The 15,119-nt window shown below is 39.4% G+C and overlaps 1 protein-coding gene across 7 annotated transcripts in view; it reads left to right on the top strand.

Moving 5' to 3' along the window:
• The window catches only part of LOC113530052 (neogenin), a 113,237-nt gene that overhangs the window by 88,316 nt on the left and 9,802 nt on the right, over positions 1-15,119 (top strand). For 5 of the 7 annotated variants that reach the window (XM_053236549.1, XM_053236545.1, XM_053236551.1 and 2 more), the window contains exons 8-16: positions 6,672-6,891; positions 7,066-7,220; positions 8,975-9,123; positions 9,306-9,444; positions 10,195-10,244; positions 11,030-11,171; positions 11,570-11,680; positions 14,607-14,801; positions 15,017-15,112. In XM_053236549.1, coding sequence (XP_053092524.1) covers positions 6,672-6,891; positions 7,066-7,220; positions 8,975-9,123; positions 9,306-9,444; positions 10,195-10,244; positions 11,030-11,171; positions 11,570-11,680; positions 14,607-14,801; positions 15,017-15,112 — 1,257 coding nt within the window. The remainder of the gene's footprint in view (positions 1-6,671; positions 6,892-7,065; positions 7,221-8,974; positions 9,124-9,305; positions 9,445-10,194; positions 10,245-11,029; positions 11,172-11,569; positions 11,681-14,606; positions 14,802-15,016; positions 15,113-15,119) is intronic. The other 2 variants (XM_053236548.1, XM_053236550.1) reach the window with 1 other exon arrangement.

Here is a 15,119-nt window from a genome sequence, read left to right on the forward strand (position 1 = left end):
AATATGTTGAGTCCTAAAAGGTTACTCCTGTGTATCTCAGGTAACTTGTAAGTAAATGTTTATAAGTATGGAAATGAGACATTTAACTAATCAAACAGTCTTACAAAATTGCTCAAAGCTGGTTTTGATTCTCTGGTGTGTCCTTTTCCTCAGGATACACATGATTTTATTCACTTACTTTTGGACTTTTATTTCTTCAAACCAAATAAAACCAAAGAAGGATGATAGAGTAAATAATCCACCTCTTCTTGTTCATTACACCGATGACTTCTCGATCACTGCTGCTGATGTGTTAAGAATGTGTCAGTGACGCAGGCTATAAAATAACAGCATAAATGGAGTTCAAATGTAGAGGGTGTTTCGCTCTGTGTAATCACCTGACATGACTGTCATCAGCCCCAACCTCACTTCTTCATACCATTTTGTGTATTATTCTTAACACCACTGATGGTGTATTTGTTAACTGCAAATAATCTGATGTAGATGCCAGAAATGAAACCTTATAATGATGTCTTTTTTTATCGTTAAAAGACAGAAGTGCCTGGCTCTGGTAGTCCATTTATATCAGCCACCCCTGATGCTGTGACTGCTCTCTCTCTCTCTCTTTTCAAATCTCTCACTCTACTCTGGTCATCCTCATGATTACAGGTAGAAGCCCGTCCTTGTCAAATCTCTTCTTGTCTTACAGAGATAGTAATTCTGCAGGCTGCTACTTCATCAATGAGCAATCAGACAGAGAATTGCTGCTGATGAGCTGTCCTGGACTGTGCAGGATTTTGAGAGAGAGGAAAAGAGGGAGGGAGACTCAGTGAGAGAGTTTGCTTAAAGTAATGACTGGTTGGCTACATTTGATAAACTCTGCTTTGGATTTTTCAGTGTGGACAAAATGCAAAGCAGCATTAGCTTTAGAGTGACATGAGAAGTTCATGTTGTAATGGCTGTTTTATTCTCGAGCATTTTGAAACCCCACCTATACACAAACCCTGGTGTTGAGTGAGTGCTACATTTCACTCCACCCTGATGATGGTGAACTGCTATTAATAGAGCTATATTTCCTTCATCAGTCTGCTTTCAATATCTAATTGGAAAATTTAGCCATAAATGTGTTTCCCAGAGGGGTGCAAATTTTCTACCCACCCCCACCCCCCTTTCCTGTGATAAGACCCCCTGTGGTTTTCAGGTTATGCAAACATCCTGTCAGGCACACTCCTAACTATAATACTCATAATGACAGTTTTCCTGACTGTGGCTTCTTATTCTTTAGTGGTCCACAATATTTTGTCTCTAACTTGTAATGATTTGTAGTCTCTGACATCCAGGTGTGATACCATCGAAAAACAATACAGGGTCTATTTATGACAGTTTTATGACGAGGTTTATTCAGACCTTCCAGACCATCCAGACCTTATCTAATTTCTTTTTTTTTGTCCAATTCCACTGTTGTAAAGGTTTAGATGTAAAGCTCTGAAGTCAAATTATCAGTCTAGTACAGTATTGTAGTCAATACTGTCTCTGCTGAGACTAAAACAAGACCGAGACTTATACCAATTAAGACAAAGACCCATACCAACCAATACCAAGTCTGGACCAAGACCTATACCAACCAATACCAAGTCAAGACCAAGACTCATATCAACCAATGCCAAGACAAGATCAAGACCCAAAACAAGACCACACCCTATACCAACCAATACCAAAACAAGACCACAACCCCTTACCAACCCATACTAAGACCAAAACCAACCAATGACAAGACTAAGACCCAAAACAAACAAGACCAATACAAGACCAAGATCCATACCAACCAAGACCCAAACCAACCAATATCAATACCAATACTCAGACAAAACCCAAAGCAAACAATACCAAGACAAAACCATAGCTATTTTGCTAGTAAGCCCAATACAATTGCTTTACAATGCTACTGTAGATCAAATTAGCTAGCTACGCTTGTGAGAAATCCAGCGTGTGTCTGTAGACTACCAACTACCAAAACAAGTTACCATGTGGTCAAACTTGTAGACCATCTTTACCAGCTGGCAAGTTCTTTTCCAGCTTTCTTATTACGAGACTAAATTGATCAATGAATGTTTGAAATTTTCTAATTGTCGTAGTTGTTTTGTTATTTTCTTTAAGGCAACTGATTAGCGGTTACCAGCTAGCAAAGATAGTCTACCAGTTTGGCTAGCTCAGTCTGTGTTTTGGAGCTGGTCAGATTAAGCTAGATTTTTTTCAGCAGGTTGCCAACTTTTCTCAATGTACACATTAGCTAGCTGGTTAGTTACCTGTAAATGGCTCAGAAAATTAAACCTGGCAGATTGGCAGCCTTGAGACAGATATTGTACACCAGTTAGATACCCTTGAAGTTAGCTAAACATGTTCTAATGTAACAACAAACAAAGCATATTACGCCAGAAAACTAAAGAAAAATGTAGCTAATTCTAGAAAGTCGCTATTTTATGTGACTGGCTTAATTAGGTCAATACTTGTGAGAATGTATTTTTAATTAGTTCAAGACAAATGGAGACAAAATGGGTTTGAGACCAAGAGGAGCTCAAGATGTGTTCTCAAGACCAGTTTCTCCTTTTGGGTGTAGGATCTTTTGTGTAATTGCATTGATTTTTTCTGTAAAGTGATATATATTTGTTATATCAGCCTCCTTGCAGTGGACTGCTCTATATGGTTTCTTGTTACAGATCACTGAGCTATTCTGTTATTGCTATTTGTAGCGCTCTATTGAGACCTTGCAGCTCTTTTGTAGAGGTCACCTGTCAGACAGGTTTATGGGTGATGGGAAGATGCAGCACTGACTTGCAGTTCCCAGGTGTCCTGTTTCTATTTGCCCCAGACTGCGGACCTCTTTCTTTAGACATCACAGTAGTGTGTAAAACTTCTGAAGTTATGAGAAAGGTCCTTAACCTTATAGGAAAAACTTTTAAGCATGGTTTTCCAATGATTTCATGATTGCAATTTTTAGAAATATGCATGTGTTCACTACTGGGCAAAAAAATGGACCAAGCCCAAAATGGTAAAATATTAAGCTTTTAATGGTCTTAACAACAAATCATTGGTCAGGAAATTAGCAAGAATTAAACAAATAGATAAAGGAAGTTAGTATGGAGAGCTTTCCCTTTGATTTCTTTAAATATTTAAGCCTTGTGGCCCTTGATTAGCTGCATCAGGTGTGGCAGAAAACCAAATAATGACTAATCTTTTAAGAAAAAAAAACATTCAAGAAGATATTTTTGGAAAATTGTGTACACCCAGACATGTGTTAGTTTGAATTTTACATCAAACATTTGAATCATTATCATGATTTTACCTTTGCGTACAAGAAGACTGTATAAGTGAATTTCCCTGTTTCTAGCTTTTCCCCAAACAAACAGTTCACTGCAGCAACGTACACGAGTAAATGGAGGCACAGGAGCTCTCAGGAGTGCATTTGTTTAATTCTTGCTAATTTTCTGACCAATGATTTGTTGTTAAGACCATTAAAAGCTTCATATTTGCCATTTTTCTGCTTGGGCCATTTTTTTTTTTTTTGCCCAGGAGTGTATGCTCAGAGCACATTCCTCACTGTGCATTAGTGCTTTTTCTCCATTATTATTTTAGGCCATACCTAATAACATTTAAGAATAATATCAGAGTACTCCTCCTGTGTACTTACTCGTTTCCTGAATGTAGGTATTCTCTTTAAAGAACAAGGTTAATGGTCCACAGCAGTGGCTGCCCTGTGGAGAAAACTGTGTGTATATGTAGTGCAAATGCATTATCATTAGGGTGTGTATCCACCACCATCCTGTGCACCCACCTGCCTCATAGGGCCATTAATTAATAGAGCTTTTAATATTAAACAGCATGCAGCAAGGTGACGTGGGTAGACCTGCTGTTTTAGCATTATTTTTGTCTTTGTCCTCTGTGGCCTGTTGTCTTTCCCCTGCTGATCCATGACGTGTTTGGTGAGAGAGACATGCTGGGAAACTCTGACCTTGACCTTTTGGGTATGCGCAAACTAGGTGGATCATTTGGGTGGTTAGGTTTTTAGCTTTTTGTGGGATAAGAGGAAATGTGGCTTTGGGGTGGCTCTGGGTCTGTTTTAGTATAAAACATGTTCATTTATTGTTGTTTGTAACTTGGACATGTTTTATATTAAGAGCCAAATGAATCAGAATCCCGCCACAAGAAATCAGAAAATATTGACCTTTCACAAAGCTGGAGTAGTGTATAAAAAGATACCAAACAGAGATAACAATAGGAGTGCCATTACCAAAAGTGAAATCAATAATTTAGAAATGGAAGAAACCCAGACATGAAGACGCTACCAAAGAGTGGTTAAAAAAAACCCACAAAAAAAAACCTTGCCAGAGACAACTGCACAAAAGAAGACATAAAAAAAATAACTAGCTATATGCAAGTACAAGTCCGTACTTTTCTTACATTCAGAGTCCCCTTTTGATTTTTTATATTAATGGCTTATGTATAGTATGTACATACAGTATGTATGCTGTTAATACCATACTATTTTTGACCATTCTACCCACAGAAAAAAAAACGCCACAAGCATACGATGAATATCACCGTATATTCATCACAATTCCACATCACATCAAATGCTCTGTATGCCACGTTCTGTGACCAACATAATTAACCAAGCCCACATTTACTACTACACTATTTGTATAAGTTTGATACGTAATAAATAATTTTACCTCTTTTTTAAGCATATTGACTGAAGCCGCTTTCATGCATAAAGTGCTCTTCATGACATAGGATTAGACTTAGCTCCGGAACTTCTCCTGTTTTCGGCAAAAAAATCAGGCTTTCATGTCATGTAGTAATGTTATTACTTTGTTGTTAGGTTGTTAATTCTTTAGGCTACAGAGACTACTGGTGAAACCTAACTAGCATTAAATATCTTAGTGATTTTATCATTTCAAGATAAGGGTATGCAAACTTTTACCCTCAACTGTAACTTTATACACCATTAAGTTGTAATTAGAATTGACTCTTGGCTCAAATATGGCATGTGAACGTGTTATTTGATCTAATAAATAAATCCAGAGTTCCTGTTTACCAAGCACATTTTGACATTTTGTGTGATTAATAATATATACATCTATATAGATCACTTTGTAAAGCACTTTGGTCAACAGGTGTTGTTTTAAATGTGCTCTATAAATGAAATTTACTTACTTGCTATACGCAAAGCAGAAAATGCATTAAAAAGATTTGGTGCTGATTTCTCACCTAGTCATCTTTGCAGCTTTTGGAATTTGCATTTCCATCAAGCACTTTGTGTTTAGCTGGAGTGACAATTGTGTCATTCTGTATAGCCAGCAATCTGGGTCTGCTATTAACATTGTAACGTAGCCAGATTAAAGACTGCTATTAATGGCGTATCTTGCTAGCAGAAGAGTGGAGCTCCACTCTGTGGTCCTCGCATGTGACAGATTCCAGCTGGCATTAGATGGGCATCTCGTTGCCAAGCGCTTCAGGCCGGCAGCCACCTCTCGTAGCTGTCGCTCTCCCTGCTTTAGCACCGACATTCCTTCATGCAGTGAATGAATACATAGCCTACACAAAGGGTAATTCCCAATACACACGCTCCTGCTTAGAGTTGCTGTAGGAAATCATAGAGTTGGCTTTTAGCATTCAAAACATGGCTTTGGCTTGAGCTTAACACTTTTTTTTTCTGCTTGTTCTACTATTCTATGCAACACTTCACATAATTGTTGCAATTCAGTTTTTTTTTTTTTTTTGATTATACTAAAATCAATGCATGACCTAGCTTTTCTCCAACTACATGAATTTTGTCCCTGACTATGCTTTCTCTGTTCATCTGGTTGGTGCTTTGAGCTTTGCTGTGAGATGCGCTTGTCTGCCTGACTGACTGCATCTTTTGCCCATCCCACTGCAAATGAACATAATGAATTGCCTTGAGTATTCACCACGGGTCGTTTTCCAGTCTGCCGGGCCTCCAGGAGAGAAAATGGGCTCGTCAGTATTCAGCAAGAAGAGTGCGCGTCTCTGTCTGTGGGTTCCTGGGCTGCATGGATGTGACTGCTGTTTTTACAAATGATATGGACAGCTTGATTTGAGTCATAAACCATGGAGATAAGGCCAAAGGAACAGGAAAGAAGCTGTCTGGATTTGTTTTGTTGTATTAAGCACAGCACAATTATATTTTTTTAGAGGGAAAACTTCTGTGATTACTGTAGTAATTCTCACCTCTTAGATGGAATGCTTTTATGAATGTAGAAAATGGAAAAAATGTCTTTTGTTGAGAAATACTTGGTCTTTAACATCAACAGCAAATGAACCTTTTTTTGCTTTGTGCTGATATAAGATGCTTCCTGTCATCAGTCAGTGCCGTATTTGTGTGTTGCTTGGTTATTGTGGGCCTCCTGCATGCAGGTCTACAGCGTAACAGCCTCGTATATCAGCTCCATCTCTTGCGCTCTCACTTCATTGTAAATTTGTAGTTTTTCATTTGTCTCTTGTAGTGGACTGTTTGTGGTTTTGTGTTTTTTGTCAATTTTATGTTCTTTATTTTTCCTTTATTTTTCTCGCCCTCCTTTCCTCTGTCCCCACCTATGTATCTATTATTTACCCTCCCTGTCTCCCTCCACCTTCCCCCGTGATGTCGTCCCTCCACCCCTTGTGTACCCAAGACGTTGCCCTCCCCACGTCTCCTGTCCCCTCACTGACCAGTGCCACTACTGACCATGTAGACTCCGGGGAGCGCTCAGGTTCCATCCCGTCACCCCCTCGCGACCTCGTGGCTTCACTCGTCTCCACCCGCTTCATCAAACTCACCTGGAGGCTTCCGGCCGAGCCGAATGGAGACAACCTCACCTACTCTGTCTTCTACAGCCTCGATGGCTCCAGCAGGTAAGAAATCCACACTGCTGCAAGACTTGGCAGGGTAGGGGATCATCTTGTGTGGTAAATACTCAGCTATGCAGTTTAAAGCTTTGATAACTCAGCACATAGCAACACAGCATCTTTATTTCAGCAGTTAGATCTCAGAACTGTATCCCCCTTATGCTTACTCTGTCTTGACAGGGAGCGTGTTGAGAACACCACAGCTCCAGGAGAACTGCAGGTCACCATAGAAAACCTCGTCCCCGACACTAAGTACACATTCAGGGTGGTGGCGTCCAACAGAAACGGCCTGGGTGAAAGCTCTGCTCCCCTTACAGTGGCCACCCAGCCTGAAGGTAAGCCACACACAAACACAGCCACACACATTCTGCCTTATAGAATTCACCGCAAAGAGTAGAAACTTGGCCAAGGCTCCTTTCTGACGTGCCCCTTCCCTGGACTTCTGTGCACCGAGTCCAAGTTTACTCAAAACAAGCTGACCAGCAAACCAACGCTGAATTGAGCAATTGCAGGGGGTTTGCCACCTTTGAGACTGAAGCTTTCTCTATTTGAGATGCCATTTTTGGCAAGGCTTGGACTGTGTGTTGATGAAAAATCAGACTACCAAGTACTCTTGGTCATGTAGTGTCTGAAGACGGTAGCATTGCCTTATCACAGCTCCAGGGTTCCCGGTTCAATCCTGAACCAGGGTTACTGTCAGTGAGGAGTATCACATATCCTCGCCATGTCCACGTGGGTTTCCTCTGGGTTCTCCGGGTTTCCTCCCACCTCCCAAAAACATGCATGTGTGTGGATTGGAGACTCTAAAGTGTGAATAGTTTGTGAACGTGTGTGTTCATGGTGCTCTGCAACGGAAGTCCAATCCAGGGTGTATTCCCGCTTCACGCCCATCGTTCCCAGAATAGGCTTTGAATCCACTGTGACCCTGACCAGGATCCAGCGCTTACTGAAGATGAATGAATGTATGAGGTTATTGTTACTGGATTTGCATGAGTCCCGCTTGTAATCTTTATGATGAATAACCAATCATCATCCTCATCATAATTTCAAAGACTATCATGAGGATACAATATCATAAGCTTTAATGTTTCAGATTCCTTTTTATTTATTTATTCACAGTAACCTGTTTGCACTGGAGTCTGCATGGAGGAATAATTCACACAGTAATCACAACATGCTCTCATCCACAGACACACTGAAAAAGCTTAAATGTCAGTTTTTGTGAACAGTATTTTCTCTTGAGGAACAAGAGGAAAAAGCTAAAATATTGCTAAAAGAGTGAAGGTGTAATCACTGGCAACTTGACACACGGTAAAGACTTTTGCAGCAAATAAGTTAATTACTAATAAATGATCTGTTTAATCAAAGTGTGTTATTAATAGACTTGATCCTTCTTTTTTGAGTGAGTACATTTATCATTGCCTTAGTTCCCCACACCCTTTCCATTACTAGAGTGATGGGTAGCTAAATATTTTGAATAGGGTAACTTTCTGAAAAGCTCTCTTATATTATCTCAATTTGTCTTCAGTTATTTGTCTTGTGTTTGTTAGTTGACTTAACACGATGGCAGCAAACGGAGTTGATTCTAGGTTAGCACATCTACAGAGATTGGTCTCAAACCATATTTCTGCAGTGATCAGGAGTGGAAATCTGTGAGCTATACATCAGCCACTGCGGATTTTATGCCTCCTTCCGTGCAAGCCTGTTATTCAAAGTAGCCTGCTGCGGTGGGAGGAAATGTCACATTTTCCTCAATACCCTGTAAAATATCAGTATGAAGGAGAAACCAGCAGTCAAACAAAAGCGATGAAAGGAAAAAGTAGAACTGCAACAAGTCAAAAGTTGAAGATGTGTGCTTTGAAGATGTTAGCTGTGATCCAGTAACAAATCTGAAGGTAGCTCAGGATGTTCAAATTCAGTTAGAGACTAACACTCAGGATGAGAGGCGTAGTTTTATGATATAATGAAGCCTTTTGTCAGATCTGTTCTGTACCATAATGCTCCAAAAATATAGGAACATAGATACAATAGTCTGCATATTTGAGCCCTACATTTCTGAAAAGTATGCTCCTGTATTTGGGGTTTCCAGTGCAGGTACCAGGACCTGCTCCCAACCTGCAGGCTGTGTCCGTCACACCCACTACGGTCAGTTTGACCTGGGAGAGACCACTCACAGGGAATGGGGAGATCCAGACCTACAAACTTTACTACAGCGAGAAAGGAAAGGACGTGGAACAGGTGAGACCAAGAAACCAAGGCTGAAGGAAGTTGTGATTAGCCGTCACAAGACTTGGTTTAACCTTTGAAAATATACCTACTGTGTGTGTGTGTGTGTGTGTGTGTGTGTGTGTGTGTGGGTGTGTGTTTTAAGGCTTCTCTTCAATTAAAAAAAAAACAATTGTGTGTTTTGTCTCTCTCAGGACATCGATGTTGTAGGTTTGTCTTACACAATGACGGGACTGAAGAAGTTCACAGAGTACAGTTTCAGAGTCGTGGCTTACAACAAGCATGGACCTGGAGTGTCTACTGACGACCTGACCGTTCACACCCTTTCTGATGGTATCTCAGTTTTATGATTTATTAGTGTTAAGTCACTTAATACTACACACACTCTTGCAGCGAATGAACTCTCTTACCTTGTATATATCTTGAATATACAGTAGTTGTTATTCTATGTTAGTGTATCATTCAGTATTATACTCAAACAGTCAACCTTGGCATTTACAAGCAAGACCTTATTACATACTGTAACTAACTGTAATAAGAATTTCATTTGATTAGGCCAATTTTGCAACACATAACTCCGGTTCAACCTGTTTCTTACTGATCACTGAGCTTTTCACTCCTCCGGGGTGAAGAGGGAGTTGAGTGTTGTCACTACAGGACCTTAGGGAAGACAGGGAGAGTGTGGCAGGTGGTGTAGTACAGCTGTGAAAGAAATGCTGAGGGGTGTCTGTGAATATAAAATTAGAGGTTGTATGAAGAAAATCTTTATAAACTCATACTCACTAACTCCTGCTTTCACACTTTTTGTTCCTCTTGTACCAAAAACACACCAGGAGCAGTGATTTCACTCCAGCAGTGCATGTTCATATCTCATCAGGCAACATATTGCTTGAGCTTAATTTATAAAACACAATGGAATGCCAAATATAATCCAAATCAAATGTTTTTGAAAAACATGCTCTGCCAATGAATCAGGTTTTTTTTGTTAATCCAGATAATATCCTGTGGAGATAAAGTCATACAGTGATGATTATGGTTTATTATACAGTACTGTAAAGCTAACAGTGTTATTGGTTGTTGCAGTACCAAGCTCTGCGCCTCAGAATATCTCTCTCGAAGTCCAAAACTCGAGGGTAAGTGCCACTTTGTGTGTTATATAATGAACTGAGAAATTAAGTATTTTCATCTTTTGCAATTTGCAATTTGAATTTCATTTCTAACTCATTTCGAGTTCTAGCTCTGTCTAATATATTGAGATGGTCTAGTGAACATCTCATCTTTGCAGTGCAGTCTGTTGTGATCCATTTCTATGTCACGCTCTTTACACGGATCTGAGAGCTCATTGATTTCCCCTCACTAAGAAAACTAAGCTAAGCTCAGTTGTTAATATGCATCAGCATCTTTAGGCAACCTCAAGGCAGGTATAATATCTGCTTCAGATTCTTTGTGACTAAACCTAGAGACAGACAGCATGTATCTCCTGAAATGCGCACGGAAGTACATTATTCAGTTCTCATTAGAAAGTGAAGCTAAGCGGAGCAGAAGTTAGTAGTAATGCAGGAAATGTTCGAATAAGAGATACTTTTTGTTGTCTATTAGCATCCAGACTTCCAGAACGAACGGTTCTGATCACTGCATTTCCGTTTTAATTAAAATGTCATTTGCTTCATGCATCTTGTCGATGTGAATCATGCAAAGTATAGGACTGTGTCTGAAATGACAAGATACAAGTAGAGTTATTGTCTATAAACAAATAAATCAATCCAAGAAGAGCATGCCACTCGAAATTGGCGAAAAGAGTGAAAAAGAATGTTTCTTATCATCCTCATACTAAGGCTTTGACTCAATAAGTTTATGATTTTTTTATGAATTTTAGTATGACTTCACCCTTATTCTCGGTTATTGTTTTGTACCACAGAGCATTATGGTACGATGGCAGCCTCCTCCTCCCGGCACCCAGAATGGAGAGCTGACAGGTTATAAGCTCCGCTACAGGAAAGCTGGGAGGAAAGGAGATGCAGCTGAGATTATAACTAATCAACTCTTTCAGCTTATTGATGGTAGGTTTAAAACCTAGTACCAGCCACAGTAGTGTCAAAAGCATGTATTTTCAGTCTTAGTTTTATTTCTTCTGAGCAGTATTGCTTCTTCATTTATTGCTTCTGAGTAGTGTTTAAAACTATATATTTTTTGCTCCCACTGATCAGATAGTTCTAATCAAACATTGATGCATTGGTACATAATCCGATATTAAACAGTCTTTATTTTTTTTAATAATATTTTGTATTTTTGGTATTTTTTCTGTATGTAGCCCAACACGCTTTTTCTATTAAAAAAATAGAAATTGATTAAACGTTGCTTAGTGGAATTTTACTGCAAATACAATCACTATAAATTCGAAATAGTCAAATAAAATAAGTGATTAGCTTTCTGTTGATCTGGTTGTGTCTTGCTGTAGGTTTGGAACGAGGAACCGAGTACTCATTCCGGCTGTCGGCCATCACGGTGAACGGCAGCGGCCCGGGGACCGAGTGGATCCCCGCCGAGACCTTCGAGAACGATTTGGATGGTAAGAAATCTGCTGCAAACATAATCTGACTTTTATGTATAGAAATATTTCTGTTTTTTCTTCTTTAACATTGACTAAGCACCAATCGGCAGAGATTTTGCTGAAGCCTGGCCCTTCTCTTTGAACAAGGTCCCTACACTGCTTGTTCCCCCAGTTGATAATGGAGTAAACTTCATGTTATTGATTAATGTGTTGGTTTGCCTGGCATATATGAGAGTATGAGTTTATTAAACACAGATCAAATAAAGGCACGCAGGTAGACTGTAGCTCATCAATACTGAAAGACGTGTTGAATAATTCAGCGCTTTTTCCCCTGTGCTTAGGAATCTATAAATCTGAACTCTAAGATCTAAGGTCCTGACTGATTCTGACAGCAGTCTCACTTGTAATCAGCTACTGTATAAGGCTACGTATCAGAAATGTGAGAGGTTGAAGGGAAAGGCTCTGTATTTTTAATGGGTTAAATGTTGTGCATTTGCCATTCTGTGTGAAGTTCCATCATTTGTCAGAAGGCTCTGAGAATTTCTGAAATAGAGCTCTACACAATATTTCGATATATATTCTAAATATAAATTATTTTACTAAATAAATTAATTATTATTATATGAAAATAATAATAATAATCATCCTATATAAATATATCATCAATAAAATTATCATCAATTTGCATAAAATTATTTCAGTATTTCACCATTTTTTCAATTTCAATTTTTTTTGTGATTAATGGTACATAATCTTCATAGGTCAATAATGCTATAGTGACCAACTTGTCATGCAGCAAATTTTCAACTCATATGTGTTATTTGTTATGCATTATTGTTCTAAAGTATTTTATTACGTATTCATGAGTTTATAACTTTTGAAACTTTTCAAACCACATTAGGGGTCCTGGTGGCTCAGTGGTTAAGGTTCTGAGATACTGATCCTAGGGCAATAGTTCACAGTCAGGCTACCACTGTTGAGCCTTAAGCAAAATCCCTTGGCCCTCTAGTGCTGAAATTGACTTACCTCGGAAACGGGAAGTCGGAGATTGTAATTATTTCATTTCATCTTCATTGTGTTCGAGCTACAAAGTAGGGAAAAAAACATGGACACCTCTATGTTTGTCTTTTGTTTAGCAACTAGCTACCCAGCTAACTATGTTGAGTGATGTATATTTTCCCCTTCAAAACAGCAAACTGTATAGCTAATGTTATAGATTTTACAATCTAGTATGTTTGTAGGTTACTTAGTCTAAAGCAAATACTTGTATATACAGTATAACTCAGTTAAAGATAAGAAGTGCTACTTTGTTTACTGGTTATGCTGTGAGCAGCCATGTTGATTTCACGTCACGTAATGGTTTACGTCTGAACTTGGTGGAATTCTGAGTTGGGGAGACCATCATAAGTTTCCAAGGAACAATTCCAAGTTGAGGGTCAATTTATTTAGTTTTTTTCTGGTCGGACTTCAGGAATTATGCGTTACGACATCTAGTCACATGCAACAGCTTTAACCATAGCTTCTTTCCAGGTTAAGTTGTGCAAAGACTAAAAAATTGGTACAGTCTTTCTCATATTCATGTTATATTTTTGCTTTCATTTTGCTTTTTGTGTTTGTTTTAGCAGTGTATATAGTGCCATTAGAGCGTTATTTTGTAAGACAAGTGTTTCCCCCCTTACACAATCTGTAAATGTAATCCTGCCCTCTGGCACCATTTCAGCTCCATCCTTCCTCCTTTATGTTTTAAGCCAAACTGATGTCAGTTGTCTTCCTTATGGGAGGACAAAAATCATTAAAAATACAACACTTGGCAGTGTTGATAGAAATTGGGACACAGAATTTCTTGTTGGCTTTGAAGTACAGATTCCTCTCCACTGTACACTGTACAAAAACCTGTGGAAACATCTTTTTGTGCCTAAGAGATTTCTGTAGGCTGTTCGGAGAGAGATGCTTGTTCCTGTTCCCCATTTTCTTATTTATGTTCTTCAGAAATATTCCCTTAAACAGAGAAATTGTCATTATATTCACAAACATTTTAGCCACTTTCCAGTCACAATAAGACATTTGAATTAAGGCTGGTATAGGAGAAGGGGATGCCATCTCAATCCAAAATCCTACCTGTAAACATACCACAACCTCTCCATTTGCTCATTCAGTTCATTCTTTCTTGGCATAGGGTAGGTGTAGATCACAGGCACCTTTTTAGGCCTACAAAGTCTCTACAGGAGCTCAGAGTGCCGTCTGACCTCTGCACCATGACAATGGGGGCTGAGGAGCAGCTAGATCTTCGCAATCTGATTTTCCACACCTACTTCTCAATGGCTCTCCAGAACCAGTTCCATTAATTCTTGGGTCATTCGGACTTTGTGGCTGTTTATGTTCAAATGCAGAGGGCAGGTTTTTTAGGAGGTTTATGTGGTAGACCAGGTGGTTGATCATACAGTTGATGGGAGTGATCTTCCCTGTGATTGTGTAGAGCCCTTGGAAGGTCTCTGGGAACTTGCATTTGACAAATCATGACCTGCTCTCTCTGGGCCTCCTGTATAGGCTCTTGAACACGTAAACATTAACACGCTCAGATTCTTCTCATGGTTGTAAACAGAAGTGTGACTTCAACATAACTGGAAGAGCACATAAGGTGTATAATCAGCCAGGCCATAAATGGGGCGTACCTTGGTCATAGAGAATCCTGCAGCCCAGCTGAACGGAAGGCCCAGCTCCTGAGCAATATTTCATTTTTTTTTACTGGATAGTGAGAGGAATAGTCTGCCATAACCAATATATATTTGTGACCCTGCACTGAAGTTTTCTTATCTGAATGTTAATGCAGTTGTTGGGACAATTTGGGACAACTCAGGTGTGGTGGTACCCATGATGGTGGCCCAATGGGAAATGAGTACACACCATAATCCCCTACTGACTTCTAATGCGTTATATATTACAGAGTCTCAGGTACCTGGAGTGCCCAGTTCACTGCATGTGCGTCCGCTGGTGAATAGCATTGTGGTGAGTTGGACACCTCCAGAAAACCAGGACATCGTGGTGAGAGGCTACAGCATTGGTTATGGTATAGGCAGTCCTCACTCACAGACCATTAAAGTGGACTACAAACAGCGTTACTACAGCATTGAAAACCTGGGTGAGCTCCTTACTTTCCAAATTGCATTATGGGTAATTTTCTTAATTGCAGTACTTCAAATGATAATCTGTTAAAAAAGAAAAAAAAATTTGTAGGTTCCTTCTAAGTACTACCTTTAAAGTAATAGTCTGACTAATTTGAAGGAGGAATTGAATAATGAAAGATAAGTGTGTGTTATGGGACAGTGATTTATTTACTGGTGTGTGCCTCCCTAGACCCCAGCTCACACTATGTGATTACGCTGAAGGCCTTCAACAACATGGGTGAGGGAATACCTGTGTACGAGAGCGCCATCACCAGGCCTCAATCAGGTATACA

This window comes from Pangasianodon hypophthalmus, chromosome 9 (assembly GCF_027358585.1).
Source record: "Pangasianodon hypophthalmus isolate fPanHyp1 chromosome 9, fPanHyp1.pri, whole genome shotgun sequence".
Lineage (NCBI taxonomy): Eukaryota > Metazoa > Chordata > Actinopteri > Siluriformes > Pangasiidae > Pangasianodon > Pangasianodon hypophthalmus.